Source organism: Cydia fagiglandana, chromosome 6 (genome assembly GCF_963556715.1).
Source record: "Cydia fagiglandana chromosome 6, ilCydFagi1.1, whole genome shotgun sequence".
In the NCBI taxonomy this organism is placed as follows: domain Eukaryota; kingdom Metazoa; phylum Arthropoda; class Insecta; order Lepidoptera; family Tortricidae; genus Cydia; species Cydia fagiglandana.
Genome location: NC_085937.1, coordinates 16,369,419 through 16,390,347, shown reverse-complemented (window position 1 = coordinate 16,390,347; position 20,929 = coordinate 16,369,419). Strand labels below are relative to the sequence as shown.

General features: G+C 37.5%; 1 protein-coding gene across 1 annotated transcript in view; it reads left to right on the top strand.

Moving 5' to 3' along the window:
- LOC134665427 (mitogen-activated protein kinase ERK-A) overlaps positions 1 to 20,929 on the top strand; it is a 101,500-nt gene that overhangs the window by 66,311 nt on the left and 14,260 nt on the right. Inside the window, exons 2-5 of the mRNA XM_063522393.1 lie at positions 3,809 to 3,935; positions 8,707 to 8,817; positions 9,906 to 10,040; positions 15,406 to 15,522. Coding sequence (XP_063378463.1) covers positions 3,809 to 3,935; positions 8,707 to 8,817; positions 9,906 to 10,040; positions 15,406 to 15,522 — 490 coding nt within the window. The remainder of the gene's footprint in view (positions 1 to 3,808; positions 3,936 to 8,706; positions 8,818 to 9,905; positions 10,041 to 15,405; positions 15,523 to 20,929) is intronic.

The window sequence follows — 20,929 nt, the reverse complement described above, 5'->3', positions numbered from 1 at the left end:
TCAGTCTGTCCGTCCGACCGTCTGTCTGTCGGTCGCCAGGCTGTAACTGATGAACCGTAATAGCTACAGCGTTGAAATTTTCACATAAATATGATGTATTTCTGTTGCCGATATAACAAAAAATACTTAAAATAAAATAAATATTTAAGTGGGAGTTAAATACAACAGAAGTGAATTTTTTTGCCGTTTAGCGATGCAATTAATAGTTCAAATCTAATTCATTCTACTGAATTAAATATAATCCTCTGCCGGTCTTCCATGCGGAAAACTGTGTTATTAATATACGATGTATCCTAATTTTTTTTTTATTTAAATGTGATTTCTAACTGCCTTCTTATTTGTTTCCAGGTAAGTAAATCCCAGACAAGGAGACGCCATGGTAACGTAGCGGCTGTAATTTATTAATTTTTGGCAAATATTCCCTTTTGTCTGACCTTGTTTGAACTCGAAATAATTTGAGCAGATGTCTCTTAAATTATAAATCTTGTAATTGTAAGATTGTTGGCGCAAGGGAATTTATTTACAATGTGATTCGGAATCTGTTTGTCCAAAACAATCAGTAACCGAAACACGAGTAAGTGTATTGCAAAAGACTTCGGTGTTCTCTCAAGAGGCAAAAGTTGTTAGATACTGGATGCAAATGTGACGACGACTCACAATTCGAAAAATTGCGTTTCGTTCATACACCATATAGAGAAACTTGTTACTTTTGAGAGTATTTTCCAAAACAGTCAATACTTAGTTAAACAAAACAGCCGTATTTCGTTTCACGGGTAATGACTCAGCTCAACCCGTAGTAAAAATAGGAGGTAGACAACTAGTTAGACAGGCCAATCCTTTGTCATTTATACCACCCTGTTGTGTCTGTCTTGTCGTCCGTCTTGGTGGCTATCTGTCGTGAACTGGTCTGGTTTTGTCTTGTTGTTGTCATGTCTAATTTTGAATTTAAAAGTCCGAGTTCCAAGGTTCCAAATATGTATGTCAGTCAGCCAGTCAGTCAGTCAGTCAATCGGTCTATGTCAGGTCGCCACGGAGGTCGGCAGCCACGACACATCCGATAACAAACAACACATTTATTTCCTTATCGTAAGTGATGGTGACGATAATTCTATTCTGGTTTTTCTATTGTAGGTATCGTCATAGGCGTACGCACGGTGGGGCAAGTGGGGCAACTTGCCCCACCCTGGTCTGTGGTCTGACGAGAAGCTAAAAATTTTTAGGAACAATTAAGGCATATAACCATACTTCTGCCCCACCCTTTCAAAAATGCTGGGTACGCCTATGGGTATCGTTTTTTATACATTCCTACACATTTACAGACAGTCACAGCACAACATCTTAACGAGCGAAACTTCTTAGGGCAAAAATGCTTAGCGTAGCCTCTACAGGTCGCATTTCTAAACCTATTTTCGTGAAATTTCGTGAGTAGGTCCGATAATACATTTTTTTGTCGATTCAGATTGTATGTACGTATAAAATAATTCTAAATAGCGTATTTGGAATCCCGAGTTCTACAGCTCACAGAGCTAGTTCTTTACAACATAGTAACACGTTAACATTGTAAGTAATCCAGCCTAGCGGACATAAAACTATTTATGTTTAGGTTTTACACCCCGCAAGGCTTTTAAGTCCTTGTCCATAAATTTCGCAGCGGGCTGCCTGTCACCATGCGCTAGGGACAGATGTTGGCGAAACTCTTACGCGGTTATCACACTGATGCGAATTCGCGGTGTATGTCCCATCTGTGCCCGGCGGGCATACAATATATAATTCCCATTTGTGCAATGACGTGCATTGTACCTTCCGTGTAAAAAAATATCAAATCCATTAATAGCTAAGTATAGGTATTTTATTGATTTGTGTGCTCCTTGGACAAACACAAATATAATACATGTTATTATTTAGTATAAGGTGGATGCTCATAATATGTATGAGTTACAATAATTAAAGCAAGACGTTGATATATAATGCAATACTTAAACTTGTCTAAAAAGTTATTGTTCTTAATGATATTTTAGGAAGTAGGTACAAGTTAACTCTATTATAATCCATGCCAGGCGACTGGCTCACTCCGCGATTTCGTCGCTTTGCTACAGGTAGCTAAAAGTACATCCGTTCGACCCTAATTTTGGGGTTTGCCATAAGCCGCGCGTGGCGCTGTCGCCACCTAGCGGCTATATCTGTGCTAATCGTGACAGGCGCGTTTTATTAGAGAGAGTGAGTCTTCTGTACCTAGTACTATTATTTATTATGTGTCCATGCTATTAGTTTCGATATAGGTAGCTTAGAATAACGGCATTTACAAAGATCCCGTTTATTTGTTACAGCTTCCTAATAAATATAAAGAAAATTCGATTCATAAATTTCTTTATAAATAATTCCGCCAAGCTGAAGTAAGCAAAAATAAACACTCTTATGAAAACAAGAATCCGGCTTGTGTTTCCAAAGTAACATGCGTAGGTTTTCCTTAAAAAAAAAAACAGAAAAAGGGTTTATTTTCGTAAAATAGCTATAATATCCAAGTTATTTCAGCTGATATATGCTCACCACCCGTAGGGTAGGTAATGATAATGATCTAATAAAAAGAGGGAAAGTATAGCAATAACCATAATAATAGCGGAATATTTTGAATTATGTAATATGAAAATGTGTTTTACAAATCCCACCATTTTCTATGTTAAAGCAACAAGTAAAAATAATGCTAGTAAAGTTGGAAATTACTTTTAGGGCTCATTTAGACGGAGCGCGATCTCGCATGCGATTTTAGTTATATTGCAGTACATTGAGGTTACATCAATTCAGCCGACCGATCAAATACCGCAATAAATAAATAAAATAAATAAATATTATAGGACATTTTTACACAAATTGCCCTAAGCCCCACGGTTAGGGTTGCCATCCGTCCGGGTTTCCCCGGATTTGTCCTAGTTTAGAGGGCGTCCGGGGAGCGTCCGGGCGGGGTTTCATTTGTAGTCCGGGTTTAAAAATTTCAAGTCTTCGACCGCCGCCGGGCGACGCAACTTAAACAGTTTTTTTTTAAACTTATATTGATTAAGTTTAAAAAAAAACTGTTGAAATGTCCGGGTTCTGGGCTCCAAAATCCGGGGTTTTTACACGTCTTGTCCTGGTTGCTAAATTTTAGAGATGGCAACCCTACCCACGGTAAGCTCAAGAAGGCTTGTGTTGTGGGTACTCAGACAACGATATATATAATATATAAATACTTACATATGTATATAGAAAACAACCACGACTCAGGAACAAATATCTGTATCATCATACAAATAAATGCCCTTACCAGGATTCGAACCCGGGACCATCGGCTTCATAGGCAGGGTCACTACCCTTTAGGCCAGACTGGTCGTCACACTCAACTCAGACTGGTGGCAATGTAATGAAACTCGCATGCGAGTTCTCGCACCGTCTGAATGAGGCCTTACCTACTTAATACCTATAAAATCTAATTAATTAATACGAAGAATTAACCTTAGAATATCGATATCGAAGAAAGACAGACACATTTACGAGTTAATCGAAAAACTTTTTTCTCAGTCTATTTATACTCAAAGTTTTCATAAAGTGGATGGTAATAAATAAGCTAAGAAACCTCACAACTATATTTTTAGGTCATTTAGCCAATTTTTTAAGGTTTGCACATATGACAGCTTACTATGATAAATATCTTTCCGCCATTACCATTTTTCCGATACCGGCCTACTTTTCTCACTTAATTTACGTGTTCATATGATAATACCCTTTTAGGCGCGGTGAGACCTTCATGTATGATGATTTATTACTCTTGTTCCAGATCGGCCTTCGACAACGTGAAAAAAACGAAAGTCGCCATTAAGAAAATATCGCCATTCGAGCATCAGACCTATTGTCAGAGAACCTTAAGAGAAATCAAAATCCTTACACGGTTTAAGCATGAAAACGTAAGTTAAAATTTTATGTGACTGTTACAACAAAGCAAACTCGAACTTACATTCCGATATCAACATTTATTAATTTTATTTTACGTGGACCTTACTGAAAATTTCTGGATTCTGATATATGAGACGAAGTATTTTTTCTAAGTGGGCAGTCCAGGAATTTTCAGTATGCCCTAAGTATCATTCGCGCGTTCATTTCGCCAACACGGGCCTATAGTAACAATTTCATAAAATGATATTGTTTTGATGTCGGAATGTAAGTTTAATCTACAGGGTGTTACTGACCATCGGGCTTTAAATCCAGGGCTCGATTCTACTCGCTAAACTGAGCTACTTTTATTATGGCACCAACCCCGAAATCCCAAATTTTTTTTTACTTTTTCATACATTTTGGCTGATCAGATGTCGACGTTTTCTATGGAAAAGCCAAAAAAAATTCCCCGATTTAAGGGTCGAGTAAAAGTAGCTCAGTTTAGCGAGTAAAATCAGGCCCTGGAATTAAAGCCCCATGGTCAGACACATACTGTATATTTAACTCGATTGCCACATTTGTAGCGCTACGCCGTAGCTAGTAGTTTAGTTATTGCTACGGAAGTACTTTGTTTGGGCTTGAAGGCAATCCGCCACGTGACAGCGGTTATATGTATTAGTAAATAAGGAAAAAAAAAAGTTTTTAGGAACAACCTACCTCTTAAATAATTAGCATACAGGGTGTAATCGTTAAGTGTAGCCAGGCGATAATTCCGTAAATATAACAGATATCAGAAAACTACAAATCGGTATCGAAAGTGCGTTACCTAATGAGTAAAATTACATTAATAACTTTTAGGCATTATTTTATTTATCGTATGGCATTATACACTGTGTTTTTAAATATTAACATGCATATCATAGCTTAAATTTAGCATTCCGTAAGTAGTCGATAGCGTCGCTCGTGAGGTCTTTGAAATCCATGGGTGACCCGTCATACTTGGTTATGGGGCATTCGAAAACCATGTGGTGCACGGTTTGTTTAGGGTCTCCACAGTCGCATTTCTCAGCGTCAGTCCAGCCCCATTTTTTACGCAGGTAAGCGCAGTGACCTATTCCGGTTCTTATACGGTTTAAGGAACACCAGATACGACGGGCCTCTTTGAAACCACGCGGGAATTTACGGGGATCTAGGTGAAATAGATCTGTGGTTTCGTCTTTTGCTGCCCACTCCTCTATCCAGGCGGTTTGGACGTTCCAATCAGTCGAGGGCTCGTGCACGAGTAAGGCTGGTGGATTTCGGGACTTAAGTCTTGGCGATCTGAAAGTTCTTAAGTCTGTATTAATGGGCAGATCGGGCCTTGCACGAATTTTGTCGACTTCTTTTTGGAGGTGTTGTCGACGTCGGAGGTGTGGTGGGGCAATGCTGCTGAGAGCCGGTAACCAGTGTCCAGGAGTTGGTTTCATGCACCCGGTAATTAGTCTCATAGTGTGGTTAAGTTGGCTGTCCACGTTTTGGGTGTGGGCACTGTTTATCCACGTAGGGGCACAGTATTCTGCTGTAGAGTAGACTAGACTAGAGGCATGAAAGTGCTCAAAACAAAGAAATTATTTAGAATTTTAGTCCAATACTTTCGATTAAAGCTCACTGAGCTTGTCTTGTTCTGTATAGGCTAATTAATGAAGTTCTTATGGAGTCCGATAGAATTGTACTAATTAATCTGTTTATTTATACATAAATTGTTTATAATCCACAACAGGCTTTATCAAACTAATCCCTAATTAGATACCTTGTTGCAAAGACTACCCCATTATAAGTAGACTACATTTTGAATTTTGAATAGATTAGACCTACATTTTGAATCGTATTAAAAAATAACTTTTTTTGTGAAATATGGACGTAGAGGTTTCCTTTCTAAGCCAATCCGTATTAAATTTTACCCTTATCCTGTGTACATTTATATGGTTTTAATTACAGATGTGTTAGTAGTTGTTACGAAAGTATTTCTCTCACAATTATTTTTCTATTATTTAACTGAAACTTCAGGTTCAGTGAATCTGATACGCTGAAAACTGAGGCTTCGGTACGAAACAATTAAAGTCCGATTTATCATGTTTTATTTAATTAAAAGTTCTAGAACAATAATTATGTATGAGTTTTTAAATAAAATACTTCTACAGAAATTTACTTACTCTTAATTGCTTTTAAAGTGAATTATTATTATGGAAATATTACATATATATTTTTCACCATGGCTATGAGCTTTGTTTAGTGCGCGCATGTACACTTAGCTGCATAGTACAGTCAAGGTTTAAAATATCAACACGGACAAAACACCTAAAATATGTGTACACGACCTTATTGCCTAGCCTAGCCATTAATGTTGTAGATATGATAGTTTTGGCCCTTTATCCGTATTAACATTTTAGAAAACACAACAAGGTTACAAAAAGAACTATAGGTTGTTTTATGTATCTATTGTGGCCTTAACCCTTCATATGCCCTTGTCAAAAATTTGCTACTGAATTAATAAATTGTAAATGCAAGTCCAAATTGTGTGGGACGTGTACATACAAACAACAACAAGGCATAAGTAAGGTTAAACTGGCATTAACCCTTATTTACGGCTGCACAACGCTACGCGCTAGTTTTATAAATACATCCAATAGCGCTTAATGCGATTTATACCGCCAAGGGACGCAATATAGCTGTAAAAGCTCCCACGTGCAGTTCAAACAACGCTCAAAGGATACAGGTGGTTTCATCGTTCACTCCTATTTTACCGCGAGACTGACGGCCCGAATGGAACTTTAAGATACGTCAGTAAATACATCTTGATAATATGGATTAATGACGTTTTTGTTTGAAGAAACGTCACATTTGACACTGACAAATTTAATCCATATCGTTTCTAGATCTATTAGTTGACGTATCTTAAAGTTCGATTCGGGTAGTAACTCACTATTTGTAACACAATATATATAGGTATCTGTATATATATAAACCAATCCCTATTTCCCTTGGTCACGGCATCACGCGTGAACGGGTGGACCAATTTCACTAATTCTTCTTTTGTTTTGTTTGTTACTGTCAGGAAGTTTCTTATGAAAGAAAAAAATAAGAAAGTGGCAAAAAAATTGATTTTCACTTATCTAGTAAAAACACATCTCAGGACCTTTAAATGACGTTAGGTTTAACGTTCCCTTTGATATGCTAAAGTCCACAAATGCTGTTAATATGCTCTTTGAGTGAACAATCTACACGCATGTATCGTTATTGCAAACAGAATGCACGAACTCTGCAAAAAGGTAGAAATTTAAATGTACAGTCCATCAAAAGTAGCGAATTAGACGTCAAAAGTGTCCTACCATTCTCTAATATTAACAAAAAGAGACAGCCCTGTCTCTATTGTGTAGAAATTGTAGAACTAGATTGCGACAGATACTCTTGAGCGCGAACTTTCGTGGAGATATATTTATATTTTAAAAAGTATTTCAGGGTGGCATTTTTGGAGCATTGTTTCATTCGCTATTATTAATGCCTATAGAAGCTAATTCAATTTAACAGAACATCTTTGTTTAAGTCGATTGATCGTACTTTAACTAGCGACAAAAATCTGTTAAGTAAATATATTGTTGCACAAAATTCGCTCGATAGAATTTGGTCCCAAAATACACATCAATCGGCTTTATCATAACTCGCCTTTATATTCTTTTTGCGAATGTAACTAACTTTATAAAATATTTCACATTCCCCGAATAAATTTAATAAAAATATACAATATCAAGCGCTCAAAATTATATAATAAATATATTCTGAGCGTGCAATATCGCTGTACCTAGAACTGCCACTTGAGCTCTTTAAATATAATCCAGTTTCATCTTTCGCTTGCTGAGCAAACATACAAACTGGTATTAAAATGATAGTACACAACACCTTTCACGACTGCATTTCAATGAATAACATTTCCTTTGATCTATCGTATATATTAATCATTTTTATTTCTAAAGCTCTTCAAAAGAAAACTAGTTACATTTTGCAAGTATATTGCATGAATTTTAAGACGAGATATTGTGTTAGAAGTTTGTTTACTCTTTACGTGCACGTCGCATGATATCGTGGCAAATCGCTTTGACGAATTTCCACTAGGTTAGGTGACTGCTTATTCGAAAATAAGTCGTTTATTCGTGAGCGTAGTTTATTCACGATGAGTTTACGTGCTAGTTTAATACGTGACCTCCCTATATATGTTCGAACATGTGTGACAGACGCGCGAATTCGTAATTTATTATTTCATTTCTTATCTATACGAGCGGCATTGGAGCTCGCAGCGAATCTCAATCGCACTCGCACCAATATAAACGTGTAACGACATCTGGAACCTTATTTGAACATATTATAGATATTTTATTACTCGCATCGATCCATTCAAGCGTCATGCACGGGCTAATGGTATCCAAATTAAATCAAATTATTATCTATCGGCGTGTTCAAATTGGCTTCCTTGCCTAACAAGCTACGCTCGTGCCGTGTGGTGCCGGCATCAGAAAAGAATAGCACCACCCCATCTCGTCCCGTGGGTGTCGTATAAGGTGACTAAGGGAAAACTGGCGACAGATATGCATGTGAGCAAGGCTCGCCCGTATCCTTAGCGGGGTCCTTGCTCACAAGATATGTACGCGCGCCGCATCGAAAAAAAAAACAAGCTACGCTCTACGGCGTAGCGCTACGAGTAGGGCACGTGTGTTTACTGGTACATCGGTATAAAGTTTGCAATCTGTTAACATTTGTTTTTCTTTACAGATAATCGACATTCGGGATATTTTAAGGGCGGATTCTATTGATCAAATGAAGGATGTCTACATTGTGCAGTGCTTAATGGAAACAGACTTATACAAATTGTTAAAGACACAGGTAAATATTGTACAGTCGCCATCAGATATATCGGAGCGGCCGAGGTGCTCACAAATATCTGAACACGCCTCTATTGTCAGGGCGTTAGTGTGCGTGTTCAGATATTGTGAACACCTCGGCCGCTCCGATATATCTGATGGCGACTGTATATAGTCAATATTTTAACCTAGATACAACGAACATAATACGATATGTTTCGGGCTTCTGATACAAGGAAACATTATATATTTATATTCATCTTGAACCTACGAGGTCTTCGACGCACGTGTCGTTTTGCTATTTTCCTTATCAATTTTCTCTCAATGGTTTTTATATTTCTAAATGTATACACCGTGTTTTTTTTTATTTCCGTTAATTTCAAGGGTGCATTCCTGAGCTTAAATCAAGTAACTTTCTCAAAGACACCGATATTCTAATTAACTCCATTTCGGAGATAATCAATAATTTATTTTTTTCCTCTAAGGCCTCTACAAGTGTGTACACTTGCCTTAGGGCCGGTTTACATATTGATTAGTGTTTAGAATGAGTTCATACATTTGCTACTAAACTTAAGTACAATCTCGGTCGATCGATGTACGAAATGACATTGATATGTCACAGATTTCAATTGTTTAGTTGAGTTAAATGTAATGCCCATGTTACAACAACGCTATATGCTACATTTAATTAGTTTTTAAACATAATTATTTTTCTTTAAAAAAGCAAAAAAAAATATATTTTTTTGTGTTATAACTATGCCATTTAGTTCTCTTAAACGTACTTAACCATACCCCGAAGTTAACGGAATTCAATAAAAACACGGTGTAGAACGTGCACAGGCAGGCCATTTATATTTTCAATTATATTTTAACTTGTGTGTTTATTTCTGTCATATTCTGTCTAAAATAAAATTTTCACATAAATAAAATAAATATAAGAATGTGAAATGGTATGTAACTCCGTTAACACACTTAATTAGGTCCTTCTGACTAAGTATATTACAGAAGGGTAGACTTTGGCGCGTAGTCTGACCCGCTATTTTCATGCTGATTGTATAAATTTATCATTATTTGGAAAATTATATATTTAACAGTTATTTATTGTTGCAGAAATTAAGTAACGACCACATCTGTTATTTCCTATACCAAATACTACGAGGGCTGAAGTACATTCACTCGGCGAACGTTCTACACAGGGACCTCAAGCCCTCGAACCTGCTACTTAACACCACATGCGATCTGAAGGTAGGTACTTGATCACCAGAAATTACACTCACATATAAGGGTCAGCTGGCTGGCCACAATTAGCGGACTGAGAGGCGATTTTTAAAAAACGGCGAAATGATATTTAATTGTTCAAAAACGAGCGATAGAAATTGGGAATCTAGAGGTATTGACCACTCTTTTTCAATAGTAAATTCACTCGGCGAACGTTCCACACAGGGACCTCATGCCCTCGAACCTGCTACTTAACACCACCTGCGATCTGAAGGTAACTTGATCACCAGAAATTACTCACATATAAGGGTCAGCTGGCTGGCCACAATTAGCGGACTGAGAGACGATTTTTAAAAAAACCGGGCAAGTGCAAGTCGGACTCGCGCACGAAGGGTTCCGTACCATAAAGCAAAAAAAAAAAAACGGAAAAAAAATGCAAAAAGAAAACGGTCACCCATCCAAGTACTGACCACGCCCGGCGTTGCTTAACTTTGGTCACAAATTACGTTTGCTGTGGGAGCGCCACTTAAATCTTTATTTTATTCTGTTTTTAGTATTTGTTGTTATAGCGGCAACAGAATTACATCATCTGTGAAAATTTCAACTGTCTAGCTATTACGGTTCGTAAGATACAGCCTGGTGACAGACAGACGGACAGACGGACGGACAGCGAAGTCTTAGTAATAGGGTCCCGTTTTACCCTTTGGGTACGGAACCCTAAAAACGGCGAAATGATATTTAATTGTTCAAAAACGAGCGATAGAAATTGGGAATCTAGAGGTATTGACCACTCTTTTTCAATAGTACATTCACTCGGCGAACGTTCTACACAGGGACCTCATGCCCTCGAACCTGCTACTTAACACCACCTGCGATCTGAAGGTAACCTGATCACCAGAAATAAGTCACGGGTCAACTGGCTGGCCACAATTAGCGGACTGAGAGGCGATTTAAAAAAAAACCGCGAAATTGTATTTAATTGTTCAAAAACGACCGATAGAAATTGGGAATCTAGAGGTATTGACCACTCTTTTTCAATAGTACATTCACTCGGCGAACGTTCTACACAGGGACCTCAAGCCCTTGAACCTGCTACTTAACACCACCTGCGATCTGAAGGTAACCTGATCACCAGAAATAAGTCACGGGTCAACTGGCTGGCCACAATTAGCGGACTGAGAGGCGATTTAAAAAAAAAACCGCGAAATTGTATTTAATTGTTCAAAAACGAGCGATAGAAATTGGGAATCTAGAGGTATTGACCACTCTTTTTCAATAGTACATTCACTCGGCGAACGTTCTACACAGGGACCTCAAGCCCTTGAACCTGCTACTTAACACCACCTGCGATCTGAAGGTAACCTGATCACCAGAAATAAGTCACGGGTCAACTGGCTGGCCACAATTAGCGGACTGAGAGGCGATTTAAAAAAAACCCGCGATATTGTATTTAATTGTTCAAAAACGAGCGATAGAAATTGGGAATCTAGAGGTATTGACCACTCTTTTTCAATAGTACATTCCCTCGGCGAACGTTCTACACAGGGATCTCAAGCCCTCGAACCTGCTACTTAACACCACCTGCGATCTGAAGGTAACTTGATCACCAGAAATTACACTCACATATAAGGGTCAGCTGGCTGGCCACAATTAGCGGACTGAGAGGCGATTTAAAAAAAACCCGCGAAATTGTATTTAATTGTTCAAAAACGAGCCATAGAAATTGGGAATCTAGAGGTATTGACCACTCTTTTTCAATAGTACATTCCCTCGGCGAACGTTCTACACAGGGACCTCAAGCCCTCGAACCTGCTACTTAACACCACCTGCGATCTGAAGGTAACTTGATCACCAGAAATTACACTCACATATAAGGGTCAGCTGGCTGGCCACAATTAGCGGACTGAGAGACGATTTTTAAAAAACGGCGAAATGATATTTAATTGTTCAAAAACGAGCGATAGAAATTGGGAATCTAGAGATATTGACCACTCTTTTTCAATAGTACATTCACTCGGCGAACGTTCTACACAGGGATCTCAAGCCCTCGAACCTGCTACTTAACACCACCTGCGATCTGAAGGTAACTTGATCACCAGAAATTACAGTAACATATAAGGGTCAGCTGGCTGGCCACAATTAGCGGACTGAGAGGCGATTTAAAACAAAAACCGCGAAATTGTATTTAATTGTTCAAAAACGAGCGATAGAAATTGGGAATCTAGAGGTATTGACCACTCTTTTTCAATAGTACATTCACTCGGCGAACGTTCTACACAGGGACCTCAAGCCCTCGAACCTGCTACTTAACACCACCTGCGATCTGAAGGTAACTTGATCACCAGAAATTACACTCACATATAAGGGTCAGCTGGCTGGCCACAATTAGCGGACTGAGAGGCGATTTAAAAAAAAAACCGCGAAATTGTATTTAATTGTTCAAAAACGAGCGATAGAAATTGGGAATCTAGAGGTATTGACCACTCTTTTTCAATAATAGTACATTCACTCGGCGAACGTTCCACACAGGGACCTCAAGCCTCGAACCTGCTACTTAACACCACCTGCGATCTGAAGGTACTTGATCACCAGAAATTACACTCACATATCGTCAGGTGACAAGCAAAAGTCATTAATTACAAAAAAAAAAAAATATTTTATTCATTTAGAACACAAACAGTCACATAATACAAATGGATTTTTAGTACAATGTAGTGTACTTAACATACTTAAGAAACAGACCTGTAAGGTTCATTAATGAGTAGGTACATAATGTTAACATACATAATAACTGTAGAAAGAAAAATAAAATTGAAATTATGAGCCATGCTACCAGTCTTCCAAATAAAATCAGTATTGTTTTAGATTATATAGAGGGTAGGTAAGTAGAAGATTGGTAAGTTTAACATCAATATCTATTTTAGTATTAACGGATAAGTAGTCTTCAATTTATTTTACTATTTGGTAGGTAGGACAATCAAACAAAAATCGACCCTCTTTTAGTTCTAATATGGTTCACTATGGCTATGAACTTGTGGTGGTACTTAGTGACTTTTGCTTGTCACCCGACGACATTATCGCTCCTCTATACGATGGGCCAACGCCGGCCTCTCCCAAGGGACGCATTTATGCGTTAGAGGGAGCAAGTGATATTGCTATCTCATTCTACCGCATGACTGCGTCCATTAGAGTGGCCGGCGTTGGCCTATCGTGTAGAGGAGCCATTAGGGTCAGGTCAGCTGGCTGGCCACAATCAGCGGACTGAGAGGCGATTTTTGAATTTCGATCGCTCGATGTCGTCACTCGATAATCGGTGGAAAACGGAGAAATGCTATTTAATTGTTGAAATACGAGCGATAGAAATTGAGAATCTAGAGGTATTGACCACTCTTTTTTAATTTTAATAGTAGAATTTAAACGCCTAGTAGTGGATAAATTATTGAACGAAATACACGAAGTCGAGCGGTCGAAATTCAAAAATCGGTCCCCAAATTAAATTGAACGAAGGCTTAAAAGGTGGCTGAAGGTTTGGTGCAACCAACCCTAGTATCTTCCCGTCTTTTATACCAGTGTATTTTAATATTAATTTCCAATAAGTGTGTGTAAGCATACGTATTGACGAGAGAATGACACGATATGTTTGTCACATTTTAATGGCACTCGATAAAAAGGGACATACACCTGCCAGAGGGCTTACCGCGAACTACGTTCGATGTGTTGCCTCTCTGTCGCACTTGTAAATTCGTACGTAAGTGCGACAGGGCGGCAACACTTCGAACGTGGTTCGCGGTAGGCCCTCAGAATTTTTTCGAGCGAACTATACTCTTCAGCCCAATTGCTCTTATGCGGTCAGTTTAAAAGTGGATTTTCGAAAATAACTGTCGTTTTAATTTATCCCGAAGAAATTAACTAGTTAGAATATCCTACAACTAAGAGCAATGAAAACGGATCACTTGGTTTAAAATTATATTAGTAAAACCTAAAGTATGAATTGAATAAGAATTATCTCCTTAGTAACAGAAGCCAAGACATTTCCACTATAAATTAAACTTGCGTCATATTAACTAAGTCCTATTGCACTAGGTCACTGTAGCTAATCTAATCTAGCCTCCATCTGAAACGGAATGAGCAACGCTTCAACTTCAAACTCATTACGAGATCAAACTGCGTTAAGACGGCTGACTAGGGTTTCTGCTCCTATCAGGGATTGTTCAAGGGTTACAATTATAAGGTTGCAACTAAGACAAGTATTCCGTAGTTATGTGCCACTCTCGGAAATGTTAGTCCAAACAGCAACACATGTACATCGGTGGACCTTATTACAAAAGGCATAAGGTCCACCGATGGTCAGTTAACAGTGTGGGCGATGGTATGACTAAATGGAAACTTGAATATTCTCGTTTTAACGGCTAACCCAAAAACCGGAACGTGCTCGTGCATTTTTGTCATGACACTATTTAATTTCATGACTACTATATAAAAGCAAGCAAAACGGTTTTACTCGCATTTGCAAAAACACTGGCGAAATTAAGATCAAATTTTCGTTACTAACGCAACCCGTCTTCCAATCCGTGTTTCTACTTTACTCATTAAGTATCTTGCTGATATCATTCTTAATGGGTAACAATTTAGAGCCCGACCAGAAATATATGATTATTGTAAAGAGAGCGCTGTTATTCTCATGTAGGTATGTAGTAACAGTTCAGTTTATTATGAAAAATTTAGTTCCAATGAAATTCCGCAATATGGCGCGTGACCATAATGGTCCTGCTTTACCACCTAATACTACCTAATATTTAATTGTTTAGGGAGTTTTATCGGGAACACGACGCGTCGTACGCGATTAGAAGGTATTGAGATACCTACATGTTTCTAACGCACACACGGCAAGGCAATATCACACAAGTTAAGGCAACAAAGTTTACTGATATTAAAAGTTTCTTCTATAAAAGGTTAACGTCCTCCAAGTAAGCTAAAAGTGAAGATGTCACTTAATAAAGTGAAATGCTTTGACAAACTGCGTCTATTTTCGGAGAATAAATTGGGATTTGAGAACGCGATTATTTCGTGGTGTGACAAATTCGGATTGTCGTTTTGCAAATGTCCAAGTGATACTGATTATAAACTGGATTTATTTACACAACAATATACCTACAAAGCAAATTTTTGATCGTAGGTTTTTGGTTTCTCGATTCAAACACTAAAAGTGTTTGAATTAAAAATCAGCTGTCGTTAAAATTAAAAATATTACGAAGCACTCCCGCATACAAAAACATAAAAAAACATGTGTATGTTGTTAGTCTGTAAGGTATTTGTAATATGGGCCTTGTTGCTTGATTTAAATTTCAAAAAAAAAAATAAAAAAAAAAAATTGTTTTGTTTCCTTGTACAGATATGCGACTTCGGGCTGGCGCGAGTGGCAGACCCTGACCACGACCACACCGGCTTCCTCACGGAGTACGTTGCCACGCGCTGGTATCGTGCCCCGGAAATTATGCTCAACTCCAAGGTAAGTTTCTTCTGAATATTTTACCTTTCGGAATTGTCGCACTTTGTATTCAGACTGAACGTGTTATTTAACTCGATTGCAAGACCGCAGTGAGTGGGTCATGAAAGCTAATATCTGGTTGTTATTCGTAACTCACTTTATTCGGTTATTCTTGGAATACAAAGTTAAAACTAGTTCCTTATAGTTTGAACTTTGAATTTAACTTTGTGTTATGTAAGTTTTCATTGAAGGACAGCAGCTCACAGTCCAGTAATGTACTCGTACGTTACGGTTCCTTTGTACTCGTACTAGTATCTCGTAATAAATTGTAGGGACGAAGTGCGGTCCACGGAGCCCTAAATAGTTGATTTAATTACAAGTTCGTGTAGTACCTATTCCCACAGCCAGGCTTACTATTAAATACGCCCATTGAAATTATGAGGCATAAGAAGTGAGCCCGCAAAGACAATAAATGGTTGGATAAATTTTGAGGTCGAATCTGACGTTGACGTTATTCAAACGTCAGGTTAGAAAGGGTGTTTTTGCGGCCCTCAAAGAACCCCCCATTGGACAAGGGGAGGCCAGGCATTCTACGTTTTAATTTAATTAAGATTTGCAAATATCTTCATCAGATTTCGCTCCTATATTTAGCCCTATTTAGTCTAAGTCTAATCTCAAACGACAGACTAGACATTAAATTAATTACTGCTATTCGAAAAGCTAGGAAAAGACGTTATAAGATTATTTTATAAGTAACTACATTCTCGCTTAGATTAATATTAATATTCACTTATGGTTTAATCTGGAGTTAGTGTCGAATTTACGTTAAGTCCTATAATATGTTTGACGCTGGATACATTAGTTTCCAACTATGCGTCTACCTAGTCTTTAATTAATATTACAATGAATGACAAATTGAGTTAGCTAAAGTCGCGTGACTTATTTATATCTCTAGAAACTCGTGCCGTCCCTTGTGTGGCTTCAGCGCTCGAGATTGTGCGCGCACTTCTGAATGAATATTACTTCATTCCAAGATTGATATTTCCAGTCGATATTCCACACAGTTAATTGAAAATTCTAAAATAATATTGCAAATAGACATAACATCTGGTCAGTTAAGAGTCTGTTAGATGTATTTTATTATATCGTTTAGAAATAATGCAATAAAAGAGTTACTTTGTGCAAAGCTAACACGGTTGTCATTATACTAAAATCTAGCCGACCACAAAAATAAAATATATAGCTGAAATATTTAGTACTAGCGACCCGCCCCGGCTTCGCACGGGTTAATAAATTATATACACCTAAACCTTCCTCAAGAATCACTCTATTGATAGGTGAAACCGCATGAAAATCCGTTTAGTAGTTTTTGAGTTTATCGCGAACAAACACACACGCGGCGGGGGACTTTGTTTTATAAGGTGTAGTGATGATCTTGCGACATGTACTTAACATACATGAAGCACTTAAATTACTGTAATACTGTACTAAACGTCCAGCTGCGTAGTTGGGCCGTACATATCCGGTGAAACTCCTGGGCTGGACCTGGAGACATCCGGTGGGAATTTATCTTAGCAACACATACATAAGATATTACACATTCTCTTTACACAATGATTCCGTCCCTGAGGAGTAAGGACAACATTGAAACTGTGTAATTAATGTTTTCTTCGAGGTGTTTATTTAGATCTTTTAATGGATATCAATGTTATTGTTGCTAAATGGTACCCTAGAGGTATAAAGGACCTTCATGATTTCGCGCTACATTTCACGATGTTGTTAGTTATCCACATAAGTCGTTTTGATGATGTTCAAACGCGTTTTATGGTTGAAATAGAAACACCTTACTTAGTATAAACAATAATTATGATTTATAAAAGCGGCAGCGGTTAAATGTATTTTTACCTAGATGTTTTTACACGCTTTTATTTAATTTTTAACACGCAGAAATGTCTGTCTATTAAGCTTAGAATAAATTTAAAAGTGGAAAAAATACTGTCTTACTTGAGACTTGAACTCACGGCCACTGGGTCGATACTCGAGCTCTCTACTATCTGAAAACTAAATAAATTTAATTAAATATAAATTAATATACTAAATAAATAGTTAAGTTTTTAATTAATTTATTAAACTTACTCCAAGCTTTTATTTATTTTTAGTGTGTTTATATTGTTAAGGTTAAACCTAAGGTTTCATTTCAATTACCGGTGGAGCTGAAATTTAGCATACCTTTCGTAACTTGAGTGATAATGCCATCGCATATTAGTACAAGGTGGTCAAATGATAGAAATCAAAAGCCATAGTAAAGTCTTTAATAAAACAATAAGACCTTATTTAATTTTAGGCTTGTCTCAAGGTTGCCTAGTAGATATCTTGCATCTGTTTAAAAGAAAATTCAGTTAGCGATAAAAGCTTGTATCGTATGTGTCATGTGTACCTTGTAACCCTTTCGTTTTAGATGAAATTCATCGAAAATACAATTGCTTACTCTAGGAAGAATATTCCGTTGGGTGAAATGCTTGGCTTCTCTCTTTGACTGTCACGTGAAATTGAATTCCACCAACGACACTCATACTGGAGTCAGTTACGGATCGCTGCCATATATGACCCAAAATTTTTTTATTAAGCTATGAGCTTCATCACATATGATCTCTGAGTAATTATAAGCATTTCTAGCCTCGGAGGCGACAAGAAGCGTGCGTCTAGTCGAGGAGGGCGGAGTACAAAGATGGCCGCCACCCGTCATCATTCAAAAAAATCTGTTCTGGTCTTGGTGGCTACTAGGGCAAGTTTGGTATCATTTTCGTATAAACCGAAGACGTGGAATTCATTGCTGATATTTGTTTTTTTCAGTTTCATAGTAATTTTGCAAGAAAAACGTAAAAAGATAAAAATTTGGGATGGAGGTTTTTGCTTTGAGAGCTAATAACTTTTGTATAGTGGCCAAAAGTATCATATAAAAAATACTATAATAAAGCGTAATTCATGCAGATTCTAAACATATACACGTTGAGTAATATCCTACTGCAAAAAGATGGTGAAAAAATTATTAAATGACCGCAGCGCGGGTAGTTGGACTTTCGTTTATCTTGCGGACCGTCGTTTATCTTACAAAATGATCGAGTACGAGTATCTACGTAGGTATGCTTACTTTGCTAGATTTTATGATGACGAATAAAATACTTTCATCCAGACATAATTCATCATACAGACATAATTTTATGCACTTTAATTTTAATGCACTTGCAACGATTTGAGTGTTATTTGACCGGTGTTTTCTGTAAGGTGGAGGTAAGTACGTACTTCCCCAGTTGGGCTCTGCTCGGATAGATCTGGAATGACATCCGCTGTGCTGTGCCCTACCACACAAAGCGAGATGACATTCACAGTGCCCATACCTCTCTTTTGAACGTAGTTTAAGGATATACCCGGGTCCAAAATTGGGTCCGAGAAATAACTATTATAAATGAAATTATTCTAATAAAATAGCGCTCTTATTTTTGCTGATAATATTAAAACACTATTTATGAGAGAAATTGTACTACTTAGGAAGAGGCAAAATATTTATTTTCACGATAATTTTCATGCTATTACAGAAAACACCGGTCAAATAACACTCAAATGGTTGCAAGTGCATTAAAATTAAAGTGCATAAAATTATGTCTGTATGATGAATTATGTCTGGATGAAAGTATTTTATTCGTCATCATAAAATCTAGCAAAGTAAGCATACCTACGTAGATACTCGTACTCGATCATTTTGTAAGATAAACGACGGTCCGCAAGATAAACGAAAGTCCAACTACCCGCGCTGCGGGCATTTAATAATTTTTTCACCATCTTTTTGCAGTAGGATATTACTCAACGTGTATATGTTTAGAATCTGCATGAATTACGCTTTATTATAGTATTTTTTATATGATATTTTTGGCCACTATACAAAAGTTATTAGCTCTCAAAAGCAAAAACCTCCATCCTAAATTTTCATCTTTTTACGTTTTTCTTGTAAAATTACTATGAAGCTGAAAAAAACAAATATCAGCAATGAATTCTACGTCTCCGGTTTATACGAAAATGATACCAAACTTGCCCTAGTAGCCACCAGGACCAGAACAGATTTTTTTGAATGATGACGGGTGGCGGCCATCTTTGTACCCCCCCTCCCCTTATTGCCTCCCAGGCTTGAAATGCTTAGAATTACTCAAAGATCATATGTGATGAAACTCATAGCTTAATAAAAAAAATTTGGGTCAACTTCATAACTGACTCCGCTATCATAGCCGTCTGATGTGACATTGATTTGATCACGCCGATTTGTCAGTGCGTACGTCACCGCTACCTACGCTATTCCAAGCAAGATTTACCCCGCCAGAAATATACGTGTGAAAATTGGAAAACTACTTACGCCGGCTACACAGATTAACTATAAATCGTAGCGATTAATCTGTGCAGGCCGATTTGCACAATTTTATCTACTGTGTGTATGACAAATCGTTACGATAATCGACAACGATTTGTCATAATACACACGGTAGATAAAACTGCGCAAATCGGACTGCACAGTTTAATCGCTACGATTTATAGTTACGTGTGTAGCCGGCATTATGCGCCACATAAAGTTGTGGCTTGTCAAAAGACGTTTGATGCTGACTTTCATAAATCTAACGCATCTGGGAATATCTTTTTACCCCCCTTATTCATAAAATTTTATGGGACTGATTTAGTTAAATTATGTTTTATTCCTTTGCTTTCTTACAAATACAGATAAAGACAAACGATTATTAGATAATTGTGGTTTGTAGCGCGTTTATGAATGAGTGGGTTAATATTTTTAAGAGTTTTAGAGAATTAGCATACTAGTACATCTAGTTATTATTATCCTAGAACCTAATGGTTTGTAAGCATCTATACCTAATGCCCAAATTAATAAGAAAATAGAAAATAATAAAGGCCCTTAAGATTAAAATGGAATAATGCTCCATAAATAAAGGTATGCTAGGAAAACTGTTTTTCGACGGAAAATAGAACATGAATTTGTTCATGTAAATATATGGTACTGCAGTGCCTCCCGGCCTTTTTTATCGCTGGCGCTGCAGTTTCGCTTGTTTGTTTATTCTAATTGGGCTGAACTTTCTACGTATATCTAACCCGAAACCATATTTGTACAGCGATCGAAGCTGCGGGCGTCAACATCGAGCGAATTCTCTGTGAGCATTTTTCCATAGCCGAGGCAGAAATCAAACCCCCTTTTATACCGAACACTTATAAAAAAAAAACAAAATCAAATATCATTTATTATCAGGCAACTAAGGCCCACAGATACATACCTTACAAACTAACATACATACAATAGTAAAATCTTACAAGCTAAAAAAATATTTCGGCGACACGGCGGTTTTCAGTTGTGTTTGTGTCGCAAGTTCCGGTG